At 39.2% G+C, this 12,727-nt stretch overlaps 1 protein-coding gene across 1 annotated transcript in view; it reads left to right on the top strand.

The window, feature by feature from the left end:
• The window catches only part of CRB1 (crumbs cell polarity complex component 1), a 92,435-nt gene that overhangs the window by 54,159 nt on the left and 25,549 nt on the right, over nt 1–12,727 (top strand). Inside the window, exons 6-9 of the mRNA XM_031505516.2 lie at nt 4,731–5,678; nt 9,104–9,654; nt 10,042–10,207; nt 11,482–12,388. Coding sequence (XP_031361376.2) covers nt 4,731–5,678; nt 9,104–9,654; nt 10,042–10,207; nt 11,482–12,388 — 2,572 coding nt within the window. The remainder of the gene's footprint in view (nt 1–4,730; nt 5,679–9,103; nt 9,655–10,041; nt 10,208–11,481; nt 12,389–12,727) is intronic.

Genomic DNA, 12,727 nt, shown 5'->3' with positions numbered 1-12,727 from the left:
TAAGGTGCCTTACTCACCTTTCCAAGAGCCTGGGCGAAATTCTTACCCTTTAGTATTTAAAGGTAATTCTAGGAAAACTCAATTGATGCCTATGTCAGAGGCTGGAAGAAGCAGCAGCTTTCTGAGCATCTCCATAAAAGCAATTGTGAACTGTAGATTAAATGAATCCAAATTTGTGTTCCGTGTATGAGCCTTTTGGTGAACCTAAACCCAAATGTGACACAAAGTCAGGAATTTCCTAATTAGTGAACAAATTAGTTAGAAGAAGAAATCGATAAACATAAGTGACAAAAATAATTTCTGCTGCTAAAATTATTACAGAAATAAGTAGTTAAATCTCCTGAACTCAATTTTCCCCTCATTAAGTTCGGTTTAAATCAAAATGTGCTGCTCAAGAGCTGAAGAAAAGAAATATTTTAGTGAATAATTTTTTACATATCGTTAGCACATTCAAAAATCTAGAGACACTGAGAGAGCAAATGGAACAAAAATACTTTATAAGTAAAGAAACAGGATCAAATTTTAGATCCTTTCTATCTGCTTATTGAGATGTACAGTTTCTCTGAATGATAGTGACCATGACAGAGTTGATCTGGATTAACAAACCTCTTGATAGGAAAAAAAAGTCTTAAAAAACAATATTGAAACAAAAAAAAAAAAGTGACCAATCAGTTTTGAATGGATCCTAATAATACACATTTCTGTGAAACACAAACAGCATTCAGTGTGAGCACGAACTTGGAGAAAAAAGAATTTAAATAGGATACATATCTATTGTGTAAGCAGTTTAATGGGTCTTACTTTAAGCCTTGTTTATCTGGCTTGGGCAAAATACACCATCAGACTACATCAGCAGGTACAGAAGTGGAGCAAGCTAATCCTGGAAAGGAAGCCTTTATAGTAAGAACTGTTGTGAATTTTACAGAAATTGACTCTGTCAACCGCTAAAGTGCTAAACGATCTTTTTCCTTCGGAAATTTTCCTGCGGAAAAAGATGGTTGCAACTAGGATACAAGTTTACATCATCTTAATGACAATGTTTACAGGTAAATATTTTCCTTTTGTGAATTTGAATGTGCACTTAGACTTTATTGAATGTGTAGAATCTACCCAGATAATGCTTGCTTGTAGTTTCTTGATATTTATTTAGTGTCAGAGGACTGGAGAGGCAAAAGGCTAACTATAACCAAAGATGTGTATCAAAAATGTCATTTGGACAATACTTTTATAATTGTTTAATCCAAAAGAAAATCAGTGACATTCAGCAGAATTGTGCTTGAATAATTGCTTTTGTCATCCTGCTTCTACAGGAAATCTTTGCTGCTAAATTTGAAAGAGAGAGTTTAATTAAGAAGTTAACTGTTAGAAAATAGCCACCATATAGTAATAATGTGTAAGTGAAAAAAGGAGACAGATAAATGATGCTATCAAACTGAATCAAAGGAACTGTTTCATCTCTGTTTTGAAAAAAAAACTCTACAGGTGGGAAAAGTAATCATCTTTAAAAATATTCACATTATCTGAAATTTTATGTCAGAGTGTAATATATTTAGGAGAGAAAATGCTGTATTATTCTACTTTACTTTTTCCCATAAAAACATGAATATGCTTAGCTGAGTTAATGCAGGTAACCACTGGAAAAAAAATGGTTGCCTTTGCACTTGTTTTGGTATGTCTTACTTCTTTTGAGAATACTTTTTTTACATGCTAATGTCTCCAGCCTGAGAACTGCTTATTTGAACTGCTTATACAGTTCTATAAATATTGACTAATCCTTTTATCTAGAGTGCTTTTATCTTGACTGACAGTGGTCTTTGCTTGCATAGCAATTGGCAGATAACAAGCAGTATCAACACCACTTGCAAGAACAGCTGATTTATTTATTCTTGAAATAAAAAAGTGACTTATTATTTGTCTTTTGGGGTGACCTATATTTGTGTTTGTGCTAATCTTATTATGAAATAGTAGGTATATATATTTAAGTGCATACACATGTGTATCTGTATGCACAACCTGATAAAATAATTATTTTGCAATGCATTTTTAATATCATTACTTAAAAAATAAGCATTGTGTTGAGACACTGAAATGACTATGAAATCGATGTATTTAGTCACTTTATATGTAATAACTGATACTATTCATTTTATATAGACAAAGAACATAATATAATAATAATAAGCGTATCTCCTCATAAAACTAATTTGATTTCTTTGTTAGACATTGATGATTCCTTTTATTAAATGTCTTATCTAAATTTAAAGATAGAAATATATATGATTTAAAAAAAATTCAGCATTCTCATTCAATAATGTTGTTAATTTTGTGTCCTATCTCATGAAGTAGAGAGCAACATAGACACTAAAGATTATTTAAAGGTAAATGCATCTGTGTCATCCTTTCCACAAGCAAGTCACTATTGCAAAGTGTGACTCAGACCACAAGTTACAAGGCAAAGGATGCTGATTTTTTAATGAAAGGTTTCACAGGGACTCCCAGTCTCTAAATCCTTGAGCACAGTCTGTCCACTCTGAAGCCCTATGACAAGGCTAAGAACAACCTGATCCAGCTGCTTGTGGGCTGGAGTAATTTTTATCTTTGACACAAAAACCCCAAAGAGACCTTCATATCTACAGCCATCATATTAAAGCAGAGTTGTATAAATGACCGAAGGACATATTGTTCTCAATGTCAGAGCAGGGAAGGAGCAGTATCAGGCAGGAGATGTACTAAAACATTGACCAAAACAGGAAACAGCTCACAGTAACTTCACTTTTCATATAGAGAAACAGCAAAAGCAGGACAAATTGCTAACACTGAAATTGCCACAAACTGGACAAAGCAGATGTGGCTGTGGCCCCCAGTCAGGAGCAGTTTGGGAACTGCACTTCACTTGGAGAAAGTCAGCCCCAATGAGTCACATTTCTGCCAGATGCCACTGCTCATTAAGGTATACACAGACACCTCATAGAATAAAGATGAGCCTGGCTGGAAACAGAGAGAGACTGCTGCAGCAAAACCCCACTGTCAGGCCAGAGAGATGGCACTAGCTGTGCTCCATAGCCTGAAGCTTCAAGGGGAAAGTCAGTGTATGCTTTAATTGAGGACTGATGAGTGACTTGGATTGCTGCAGAGGGAGTCTTTTGTGTACCTGCTATGACCACTTCACTCTGGCTAATCTCTTAAACAAATCACTCCCAGTTCTCAGTTCCCTCCTGGCTCTCCTGTACTTACCACTCTCCCAGATGGGGCCAGTTACACCTGTGACTCAATAAAGTGGACAGGCAAGGAACTAGCCTGAGCAACTACACTAATCTACTGCTATTTGAAGCATTTCATTGGCTGAATGCTGCTCTGTAATTTTCCATGAGAAATGGCTGTGTTTTGTTATAGAAATAAAGTCTGATGTGAATTTGTACATAAAGCTAGCTGTGGTACCTGTCACACCCAGCTGCCACCCCGTGAGCCTCAGCACATCTCATTATCTGATTTACAGGCTGCAGTTTTGCTGTGGGGATGGATGAAAAGTTATCTATTTAATTTGTGCTCGTGATACTAGTTTGAAAACTATCTGCAAAGTGTTTCTCATTTTTTCTGTAAGATAACTATGATGGGAAGTAGAAATGTTAAGAGCTGCAATTAGCATGAGTTATCAAAAAAAGTATTTGGATATTTTGATTGCTTCCAAGGGAGATGAGAAACAGATTTTCCCTGATCCCACTGCATTTTTATCGGTCACTTGATTACTCAAGGGAGAGGTTACTGTAATTACTGCTTTATAGATGAACAACAGTGCAGAGGGGTAAACAAATTAGTTTTACAAGAGGAACAGATTTGGTTTTGTTTGTAAAGTGTGATCCAGCAGACCCACTTAGGCCACATCTATCCATTTACAACGGAGCTGAGATTAGGAGTTCTCCTTTTACCAGATATATCAGAAGCCAAGCATTATATGGAAGAAGAGGAAAACTGTGTTGGCCATCTCCTGTAGAAGCACTCCTATCACCAATCAACCTCTGATATGTTTGAGAGACTATTCCTTTAATCTCATCTTGCTTTATATTTTGTAAGAGGAGAGGTAAAAACGTTCCCCTGTAGTACATACTTTTTGCAGTACATACGTTTTGCAGGCATGTTCACCCACTTACCAGCCTGACTCACCATATCAGTATCACCTGTGACTGTCACTTGAAGAGTGTTACTCCAAGATGTTTCAAATGGGACCAAGAATAATTTGTCTGTAGTTCTGACACTTAATGAACACATAAAAGGAGGAATGACCAGCAGATCATCCTCCAGCTGACCCCCATACTACATTATAAATAGGAATTAAGCAACAGCTCTTGGAGTTTTTGTATGTGATAATTCAGTTCCTTACAAAGCATTCTAAATTTCTACCATAGGATATGTGGGAAACAATTTCTTGATCCCATCTGATGATGTTTATCTTCATTTCATCACATTATCCATAACAAAACTGTGCATTTGTTTGGTTCTTTTCTCCAAAATGTGGTTATCAGTCAGGTGTTTACATAATACTTTGCACAAGGAAACCATGACAATTGAATGGCCTTTTTATATTTAAAGTATATTCTTTTACTTGTCCATCATCTATTTATCAAGACATTCCCCTCTAATAAAAGATAATTTAATAAAACACATTATTAAAAGTGCTATTTTGGGCTGCAGTTATTCAAACCAGAATGCCTAATTCCTTGTTTATTCTCCAGGTACTCACTGTGATGAAGACGTCAACGAATGTTACACGAACCCTTGCCAAAATGGTGGGATCTGTGAGAATTTTCCTGGAAATTACACTTGCCATTGCCCACCTGCAGACAAAGAAGGGATTTTTTATGGTGGCTGGAACTGTACAGAAGTTCTGCATGGCTGTACTGATCATCAATGCCAAAACAATGGAATATGTATCCCACATTTAAAAAATGGCCAACATGGATTCAGCTGCATATGTCCACCTGGGTATACTGGAATACACTGTGAAACCATAACAACATTTTCTTTTCAAGGAAACAGTTTCCTTTTTTTGAAGCATCCCCAGACCCATAAAAAGGATTTTTTCTATAATATAAACCTGAGGTTTCAAACTGTGCAACCCACAGCTTTTCTGTTTCACCGAGGGGAGAAAAACACCTTTGCAAAGTTGGAATTACTGAATGGCTACTTACACTTATCCGTGCAAGTCAATAATCAGCCACAGGCTCTTTTGCATATCCCACATAATGTCAGTGATGGAGAATGGCATTCAGTGGAGGTAACCTTGGCAAGAGCTGTTATTCTTAATTTGCTTGACAGCTCTTGTGTAGAATCCTGTCTCAATAAAACATCTGCTAAGATAGATAACGAGTCAGTGATATTTGCGTTTCAGAGCACGTTTTTGGGCAGCTTACCAGTGGGGAACAGCAACCCTCTACAGAACACCTTTAATACACATTCTGCACCTTCATTTGTAGGCTGTCTTCAGGATATTGAGATAGACTTGAATGTTATTACTCCAGAGAATGTATCATCTGGGTCATCTTTAAATGTCAGGACAGGATGTGCTAAAAAGGACTGGTGTGACCCTCACCCGTGCCAGAACAGGGGACGCTGCATCAACCTGTGGCTGAGCTACCACTGCGACTGCTACCGGCCCTACACGGGGCCAGACTGTGCAGCAGGTAAGGGACAAACACTGCTCTCTGTGCTTGATGTGCTGCTGAAAACATGGCCAGGAGCCAGCCCATTCACCTGGAGGTGAAACAGCATGGCCCTTGGGATCTCTGGGGCTTAATGTCAAGTGGTAAACCAGTGCAAGAAGTTAGTAGTGGCACACCTTTGTTATTTTCTAGTTACTTTCCAAGAAGGCTGCTAAAAAAAAAAGAGTCTAAACTGGTGGGTTCCACTCCTCTTGTTTTAAGCTCTTCTCAGTGCTCTTGACACTCCATAAACACTGAAAAAACTGTAGCTCTCTGGATGCTGAGTAAAATTTAGAAAGCAAGCAAGTTGGAGTTTAAGACTTATTTTCGAAGCATTCTTTGAAAATTTTATCCTCAAGCTCTCTAGGTTTTTATAAAGAGATTAATTTAAGGCAATGAAAGGCAAGCAAAAGTACTGCAAGTTAAAAAAAGACAGGTTCTAATTTAAAAGAAATGAATGAGATTATACTCTTAGCTTAATCTGATTAGCCCAAGGAGCAGGCAGGGCTTCAGCAGCTGGAAACAGAGTCCATTCATCCCTCAGCTGGTCCCAAAGTGGGGCTGGACAATCCCCAGGCTGCTGTTCCCAGAGAGCTGCATGGGGACCAGGGAGAAACCTAGCCCTGTCTGGGTGAGCAGAAGAGCTCATCTCAGCAAGCAGCTCCCATGGCAGTGGGGAGCAGGAATGCAAAAGCTGCAGATGCCTGTAGCACTTTCCCTGCTACAAATGATCTTTGCAGTGCAGGATGGGGCAAAGTGGCAGGACAACAGGAGGTTCCTGTTCAGCTCCCTTCTGCATTTGCTGGGTGATCTCCTAGAGCTGTAAATACAGCAACCCTCTGGAATGCTTTGGGCTGAGCTGTGTAATCCTTCCCCAAGCAAAGTTTTAGGGATTTGAAACAAGCAGTTTTGTTTAAGAAAATTTCACAGGACTAAGTCTTCACGCCGTGGCCTTGCCTCCCTCATCCACACATGGTCAGTAAAGCAATGTTTAGGGAGCAAGAAATACAGATGTACATACACATGTACACACATAAGTGTATTTATGTAGATGTATTTGGCATGTGGACTGAAAAAATTAAACACAAAAGCAGAGGCATGGTCAGATTGGAATGGACAGATCCTAAACTGGTGTAGACTGGCATGGATGCAGTGCTGCCAGTGAAGCTACATTGATTCACATCAGCTGAACAACTGGTCTCAGGGGTTATTGAATGTATTGCTGCAGAAAGCTGGGCCTTCAAATACATTTCAAATGTTTGAATACAAGTTCATTTTGCATGCTCTACCTAATACTTATCAATACCTTTCAATAGTTTTTCCTTTTGGTTTTATTGCAAAATGACAAAGTCTGAGAGGTAATTGTAACAGACTTCTTTGAAGTGTAGCTGTAATTTATCCAAAGATTTGGAAGGCAACTTTTGAATATAGGACAACATCTGGGAAATAAATTTGCCTTATATGAAGCAAAATTAAAACCATTCAGGGCCAGGAGCAGCTTATACTGGCATTAGAACTGTTGAGAATTATTAGAAAGCATGCTTTTTTTCATTCCTGCTGACCACAATATTCCTTGCTAATCGTGGCACCGTGCCATTTGGTACATAGGTTCTAGATATATGTCACATGTAAAAGGCTGTGGCAGGTTTCTAAAGAGGCAGAGTGGGGGAGGCTTGTGGTAAAGGATGACATAAGAAATTCTAGTGTCTTTCTGAAGAAAAGCTGCTGCCAAGTATTTAATTGACAAGACGCAATATTTTCTCTACATTTACAAAATAACAAACAGATGTTGACTCATTTTGATCAACATCCAGATGTTGTGACCCAAGAGGTTAATATTGACCAAGGTGATGCTAGTCATCTCATCAAACAGATCAGACTGATGATATATGTGTATGTTTATAAATAGAGAGAAATGTGACAAGGTAATTGTAAACATGAAACCCCTTTCTGGAGATCAAGGCTTCTTTCTAATACTGCAGTTGTGGAACCCTCAGTTCAGCAGAATTTTTCTTTTTACCCTCATGAAAAAAGTGTCTCAGTCTCCAGTACCACCTTAAGAGAAGATACAACTTAAAACTCATGTATGTAGAAATAATTATTTGTTGAAATTGGTGTTTTGAGGAATTAAGTCTGTTTAACAAGTAGATGTAGATATATAGGCATTCTTATTCATAGAAATAAACTATTTCAAATTAAATTAAGAAATTGTCTGTTTAGGAATAAGTATGGGATTTATTCCTATTGCTAAATAATATGACCAGACCCCATAGCAGTGCAGTGGTTATTAAGGGTCTCTTGGGGCTTCATAGTCAGTCCCTTATTTTCATCATTTCTTTAATGCAGTCATAAAAAAAAGTAGTTTTGCAGGCAGAAAGTGACAATCTGCTCCAGGAGTTTTACTGCACAACAGACAACTGAATCTTCAGATGTGTGAGCATTTAAAAAAGCTCCGTTATTTTTTTCTAGGAATTTGATATATGAAAAATATCTCCTGAAACTGTTTAGGCAGGAAATCTGTAATATTGAGGACAAGATCACAAAACTTACTGTAAAAATATAAACACTTAGTTGTTCTTTAAAGAAATGATTAATCAGAATAAAATAATAGTTTTGGCTACATATTTTGTATCCTTAAAAGAGTGAAAATCATTACTGAAAATAAGGGGTGAAGGACAGACAGATGGTTTTGGTTTAATAATTTTAATTGATAAGCACAAAGAAAAGAAAACTTACTCGATCCTGGATCATGTTTCTCCCATGGCTCTGTGGGCACTCAGGAAGTGAGCAGGATTCATGGCTGGATACAAATTGATGTAGGTGAGCATATGTTGAGCCCCAGCAACAAAAAGTCTGTCAGGGAACTGGGGAGCCCATGCAGCACCACACAGGTGATCTATTCACACAAGAGGGCTTTGCCCAGCAGCTTACTGTGATTGGAATCTGTGCAAAAAATATCACAAAATCCCAGAACTGCATTAACTTCCAAAGCAGAAGGATCAAAGCAGGTAGGTTCTTTTCAAAATGATCTTTCTGAGGATCAATGCAGGAAACTGTAGAAAATTGTCCTTGTTTAGCTACTTGAAAACATAGCATTACATAGAGCATGATAGAGAGGAAAAATGTGCCCAATTATGTAACATCTGGTCTTGCACTGGGGCTTAATGCTACAGTCATGGAAGCCAACAGGAATTTTGAAACAGAAGCTATTTACAGCTGGACCAAGTCTTTGTTCATCCATAAATACAAGCATATCTTACTACCATACATAAATAACCCCAGAACTAGTTATTTAATCATTGCATTGGCTCCTTTGTCATTTAGCCCTAACTATTTTATTTTTCTTCCTTCTCTTCTTTTTTTGTTTTTTTTTTTTTTTTACCTTTTCCCATATCTCTGACCTCAAGAGTACATTCCAGGCCGGTTTGGATCTGAGGACTCCTCAGGCTATGCTGCTTTTCCTGTTGGTTCCACTCAGAAGGAGAACTTCATCATATCAATGTTTGTCCGAACACGCAAACCTTCTGGCTTGTTAGTGGCTCTGAGAAATAGCACTTACCTCTACATAAGAGTCTATTTGGAAGGTGGGAAACTGACCATGCTAGCTCTAAATTCCATGAAGTTATTAGGGAAACACTCAGTGAACGATGGAAACTTTTACTTAATAACCTTAAAAATAGAACCAAATAAGATGGAGTTATTCCAGTCCTCTCACTACCTAGGCTTTATTTCTACTCCAGCACTAACCATCCAAAGTAAGGATATTCTTTATATTGGAGGTCTACCAGATAGCAAAGAAACAGACAGAAATGGCAGGTATTTCAAAGGCTGTATCCAAGATGTAAGAGTGAATAACCAGCCACTGGAATTCTTCCCCATCACCAATCCACCAAATTCTCTTATCAACCGAATGCTGATCAATGTCACCCAAGGCTGCACTGGTGACAACCTCTGCAAGGTAAGAATGACATTTTTCAGAGCATTTTCACATGCTTATAATGGGGAATGTTTCTCAATGTTGTTAGTACATTCCCACACATTATTTTATTATAATGACAGATTAGAAAAACATGCAAAAATGCTAGAAAGAGCAGGTCTTGTTAAGCTACGCTACATATGATGAAGCAAAAATATATTTGCATAGGGGAGAATAAAACTATTTTGAGATTGGAATACTGTTTTTCACTAATTATTGAACATGCTGTACTGTCACAATACTGGTCTTTATAATTTTCCATCTGAAATAGAAAGAAAACTTCTTTTTGCCCCACAGTCCCCCATGCCTAGAGTTGGGTGTCCAAGAGCCTTGATTCATACTGAGGTTCTCTCTTCTCTTTCCCCATAGTCCAACCCTTGCCACAATGGTGGTGTGTGCTATTCAATCTGGGATGACTTCACTTGCACGTGCCCCCCTAACACAGTGGGGAAGGCATGTGAGGAAGTTAAGTGGTGTGAGCTTGGGCCCTGTCCTCATGAAGCACAATGCCAGCTGGTGCACCAAGGATTTGAATGTAGGTACATTTCAGTTGTTCCAATCATCTCTGGAGAGCAGCAGCAATAGACATTTTCAGCAGCATTTCCTTGAAATAAAGTATTAACTAGTTGTATTCTTAGCTACAGGATAAACAACATCTTGTTCAACACAGGATAGCAAAATAAAAGCTTTCCTGGACAGTGAATTCTCTGCCTTGTGTCTTCTACTAAAAAAAAAAAAAAAAAAATAAAAACCAACAAAAAACTTCAGTATTTTTGTGAGATATTTGAAAAAAACAGGAATAATCTTGAAAAACTCTGACTTTCCTTTTAGCATGATTGCCTCTGAGGAAACATTTTCCATGAGAAAGGCACCAGATTTGATGCACCAGGAAATGCAGTTATACCTCTGCTGCCTTGGCATCAGGATATGAAGTCAGTAAATTCATACTGGGACTCTGGGTTCTTTTCCTCAAGATTTACTAAGCCCAGAGATAGTTCAGAAACCCATCTTATCTCAGATCTTTCAAAGCCATTTTTTTCTGAAGTACAGACAGAAGACATTCCTTCCTGTCCCTCCTCCCTGTCTAAAATCCTCAGGAACCTCAGAACATTTACATTTACAGCCCAGTGAGTAAGTGCATTTTAGTAGAAATCATGGTAATGAAAGGTGTCAAATATCTTTGTGAAGATGTCCATAAAGCTGCCACAACGTTGTCCATCAATTTTCACTCACAGCAGTGTGAGCTGAGTTCTGCTGCACTCCCAGTCCCACCTGCACAGGGCTGTGGCAGTGCCTGCCCACCAGGAGAAGCTGGCTTTGAATGTGACAGGCACAACTCTGCTCACAGGGATTTTGAAGGAGCTTTCCATCAACTGACTTCCATTAAATTCATCCTTTTGCATTGGTGAGATAAAATTTGGATCCAATTAAATACTTCATAAAACATCTTAAGACTCACCCCATCCATGGGGAATGACTAGGCTGCCTGTATTTAGGAAACAATCATACAGTGATAAATGTATGCCCTTTTTGAAACTGAGAGATAACAGGAATGTAGAATTGTATGTTAGAGTGATACCCTTAGATGATGCAAAGCAGTACACTTTGGGTGTGATTATAGCTGATGCTGGTGCTGCCCTGTAATTGCCACAGCCATGAGGCGCAGACCAGGATAACTGAAACACTGGTGGAATTTGACTGTTTTCCAGCAAACCCAAAGCAGTCATATAGCATGTGCACTGGAGAGACATCTTTCCACATGTATTGGTATAAAACTGGCCGGGTTTCTCAATTGCTTTCTTTGCACAGGTCTTGCTAACGCAGTGTTCAGCGGCCGGAGCAGCGCGATATTTTACAGAAGCAACAGGAAAATCAGCAGAGACCTCACCAATATCGTCTTTGGCTTTCGAACCAGAGACACCGACGTGATCCTGCTGTATGCAGAGAGGGAGCCTGAGTTTGTCATCATCAGTATCCACAACTCCAAACTCTTGTTTCAATTACAAAGTGGCAACAGTTTCTACAGGCTGACGCTGGCGAGTTCAGTGCCTGTGAGCGATGGCAAATGGCACCGGGTGATGGTCTCTATGGTGGAGCCCCTGTCCCAGTCCTCCAGATGGCACATGGATATCGACAACAAGAGAGACACGGCAACCAGCACAGCTGCTGCAGGAAGCCTCAACTTTTTAAGAGAAGAGACAGACATCTATGTGGCTGACAAAGCTTTTGACAGCCTGGATGGCCTGCGAGGGTGCATGAGCACCATAGAAATCAGTGGTATTTATCTCTCTTACTTCGAAAATGCTGACATCCCTACTAAAAAACCTCAAGAGGAGCAATTTATCAAAATATCTGCAAACCCTGCTATTACTGGCTGTTTGGAGGTAGATTTCTGCAGCTCTGACCCCTGTATGCATGGGGGGATATGTGAAGACTTTTACACTTCCTACCGCTGTGTATGTCCCGATGGATGGACTGGAACCTACTGTGAAGTCAACATTGATGAGTGCTCTTCAAACCCCTGCATCCATGGGAACTGCACAGATGGGATTGCCTCCTATGAGTGCAGCTGTGAGCCTGGTTACACCGGGGAGAACTGTGAGGAGGACATAGACGACTGCCATGGCCACCAGTGTGTGAATGGGGCCACCTGTGTTGATGGGATTAATGGATACTCCTGTCTGTGTGCTGCTAACTTCACAGGCAGATTTTGCAGGTACTGTAAACAAGGCTGATCTGTATAATTTTGTCAAGTCTCTTCTGAAGGGCTTTTATATCACTGATGTCTTTGTTTTAAGCACAGATGTTTTGTATCTGTCTCTATATTAATCATGGCTGCAGACTCGGTGTATGAAGAGTACAGAAAGTTGTACAGATCAATTAGATGTGGACTGAGACAGTGGAGAGCTGCCAGCTCAGGCAGAGACTGATGAGACAAGGACTGAAGGAACAAGGCACAGCTCTGTTGCCCTGTTCTGCTGTCAACATTGGGCCTGTGAGCTCTCTGATGACAAGATTACAAGTCTTCCAGATCCTGAAAATATATGTGCTACAT

The sequence above is a fragment of the Lonchura striata genome, chromosome 9, assembly GCF_046129695.1.
Source record: "Lonchura striata isolate bLonStr1 chromosome 9, bLonStr1.mat, whole genome shotgun sequence".
Classification (NCBI taxonomy): Eukaryota; Metazoa; Chordata; class Aves; order Passeriformes; family Estrildidae; genus Lonchura; species Lonchura striata.
This window is presented reverse-complemented; position numbering and strand designations above follow the sequence as displayed.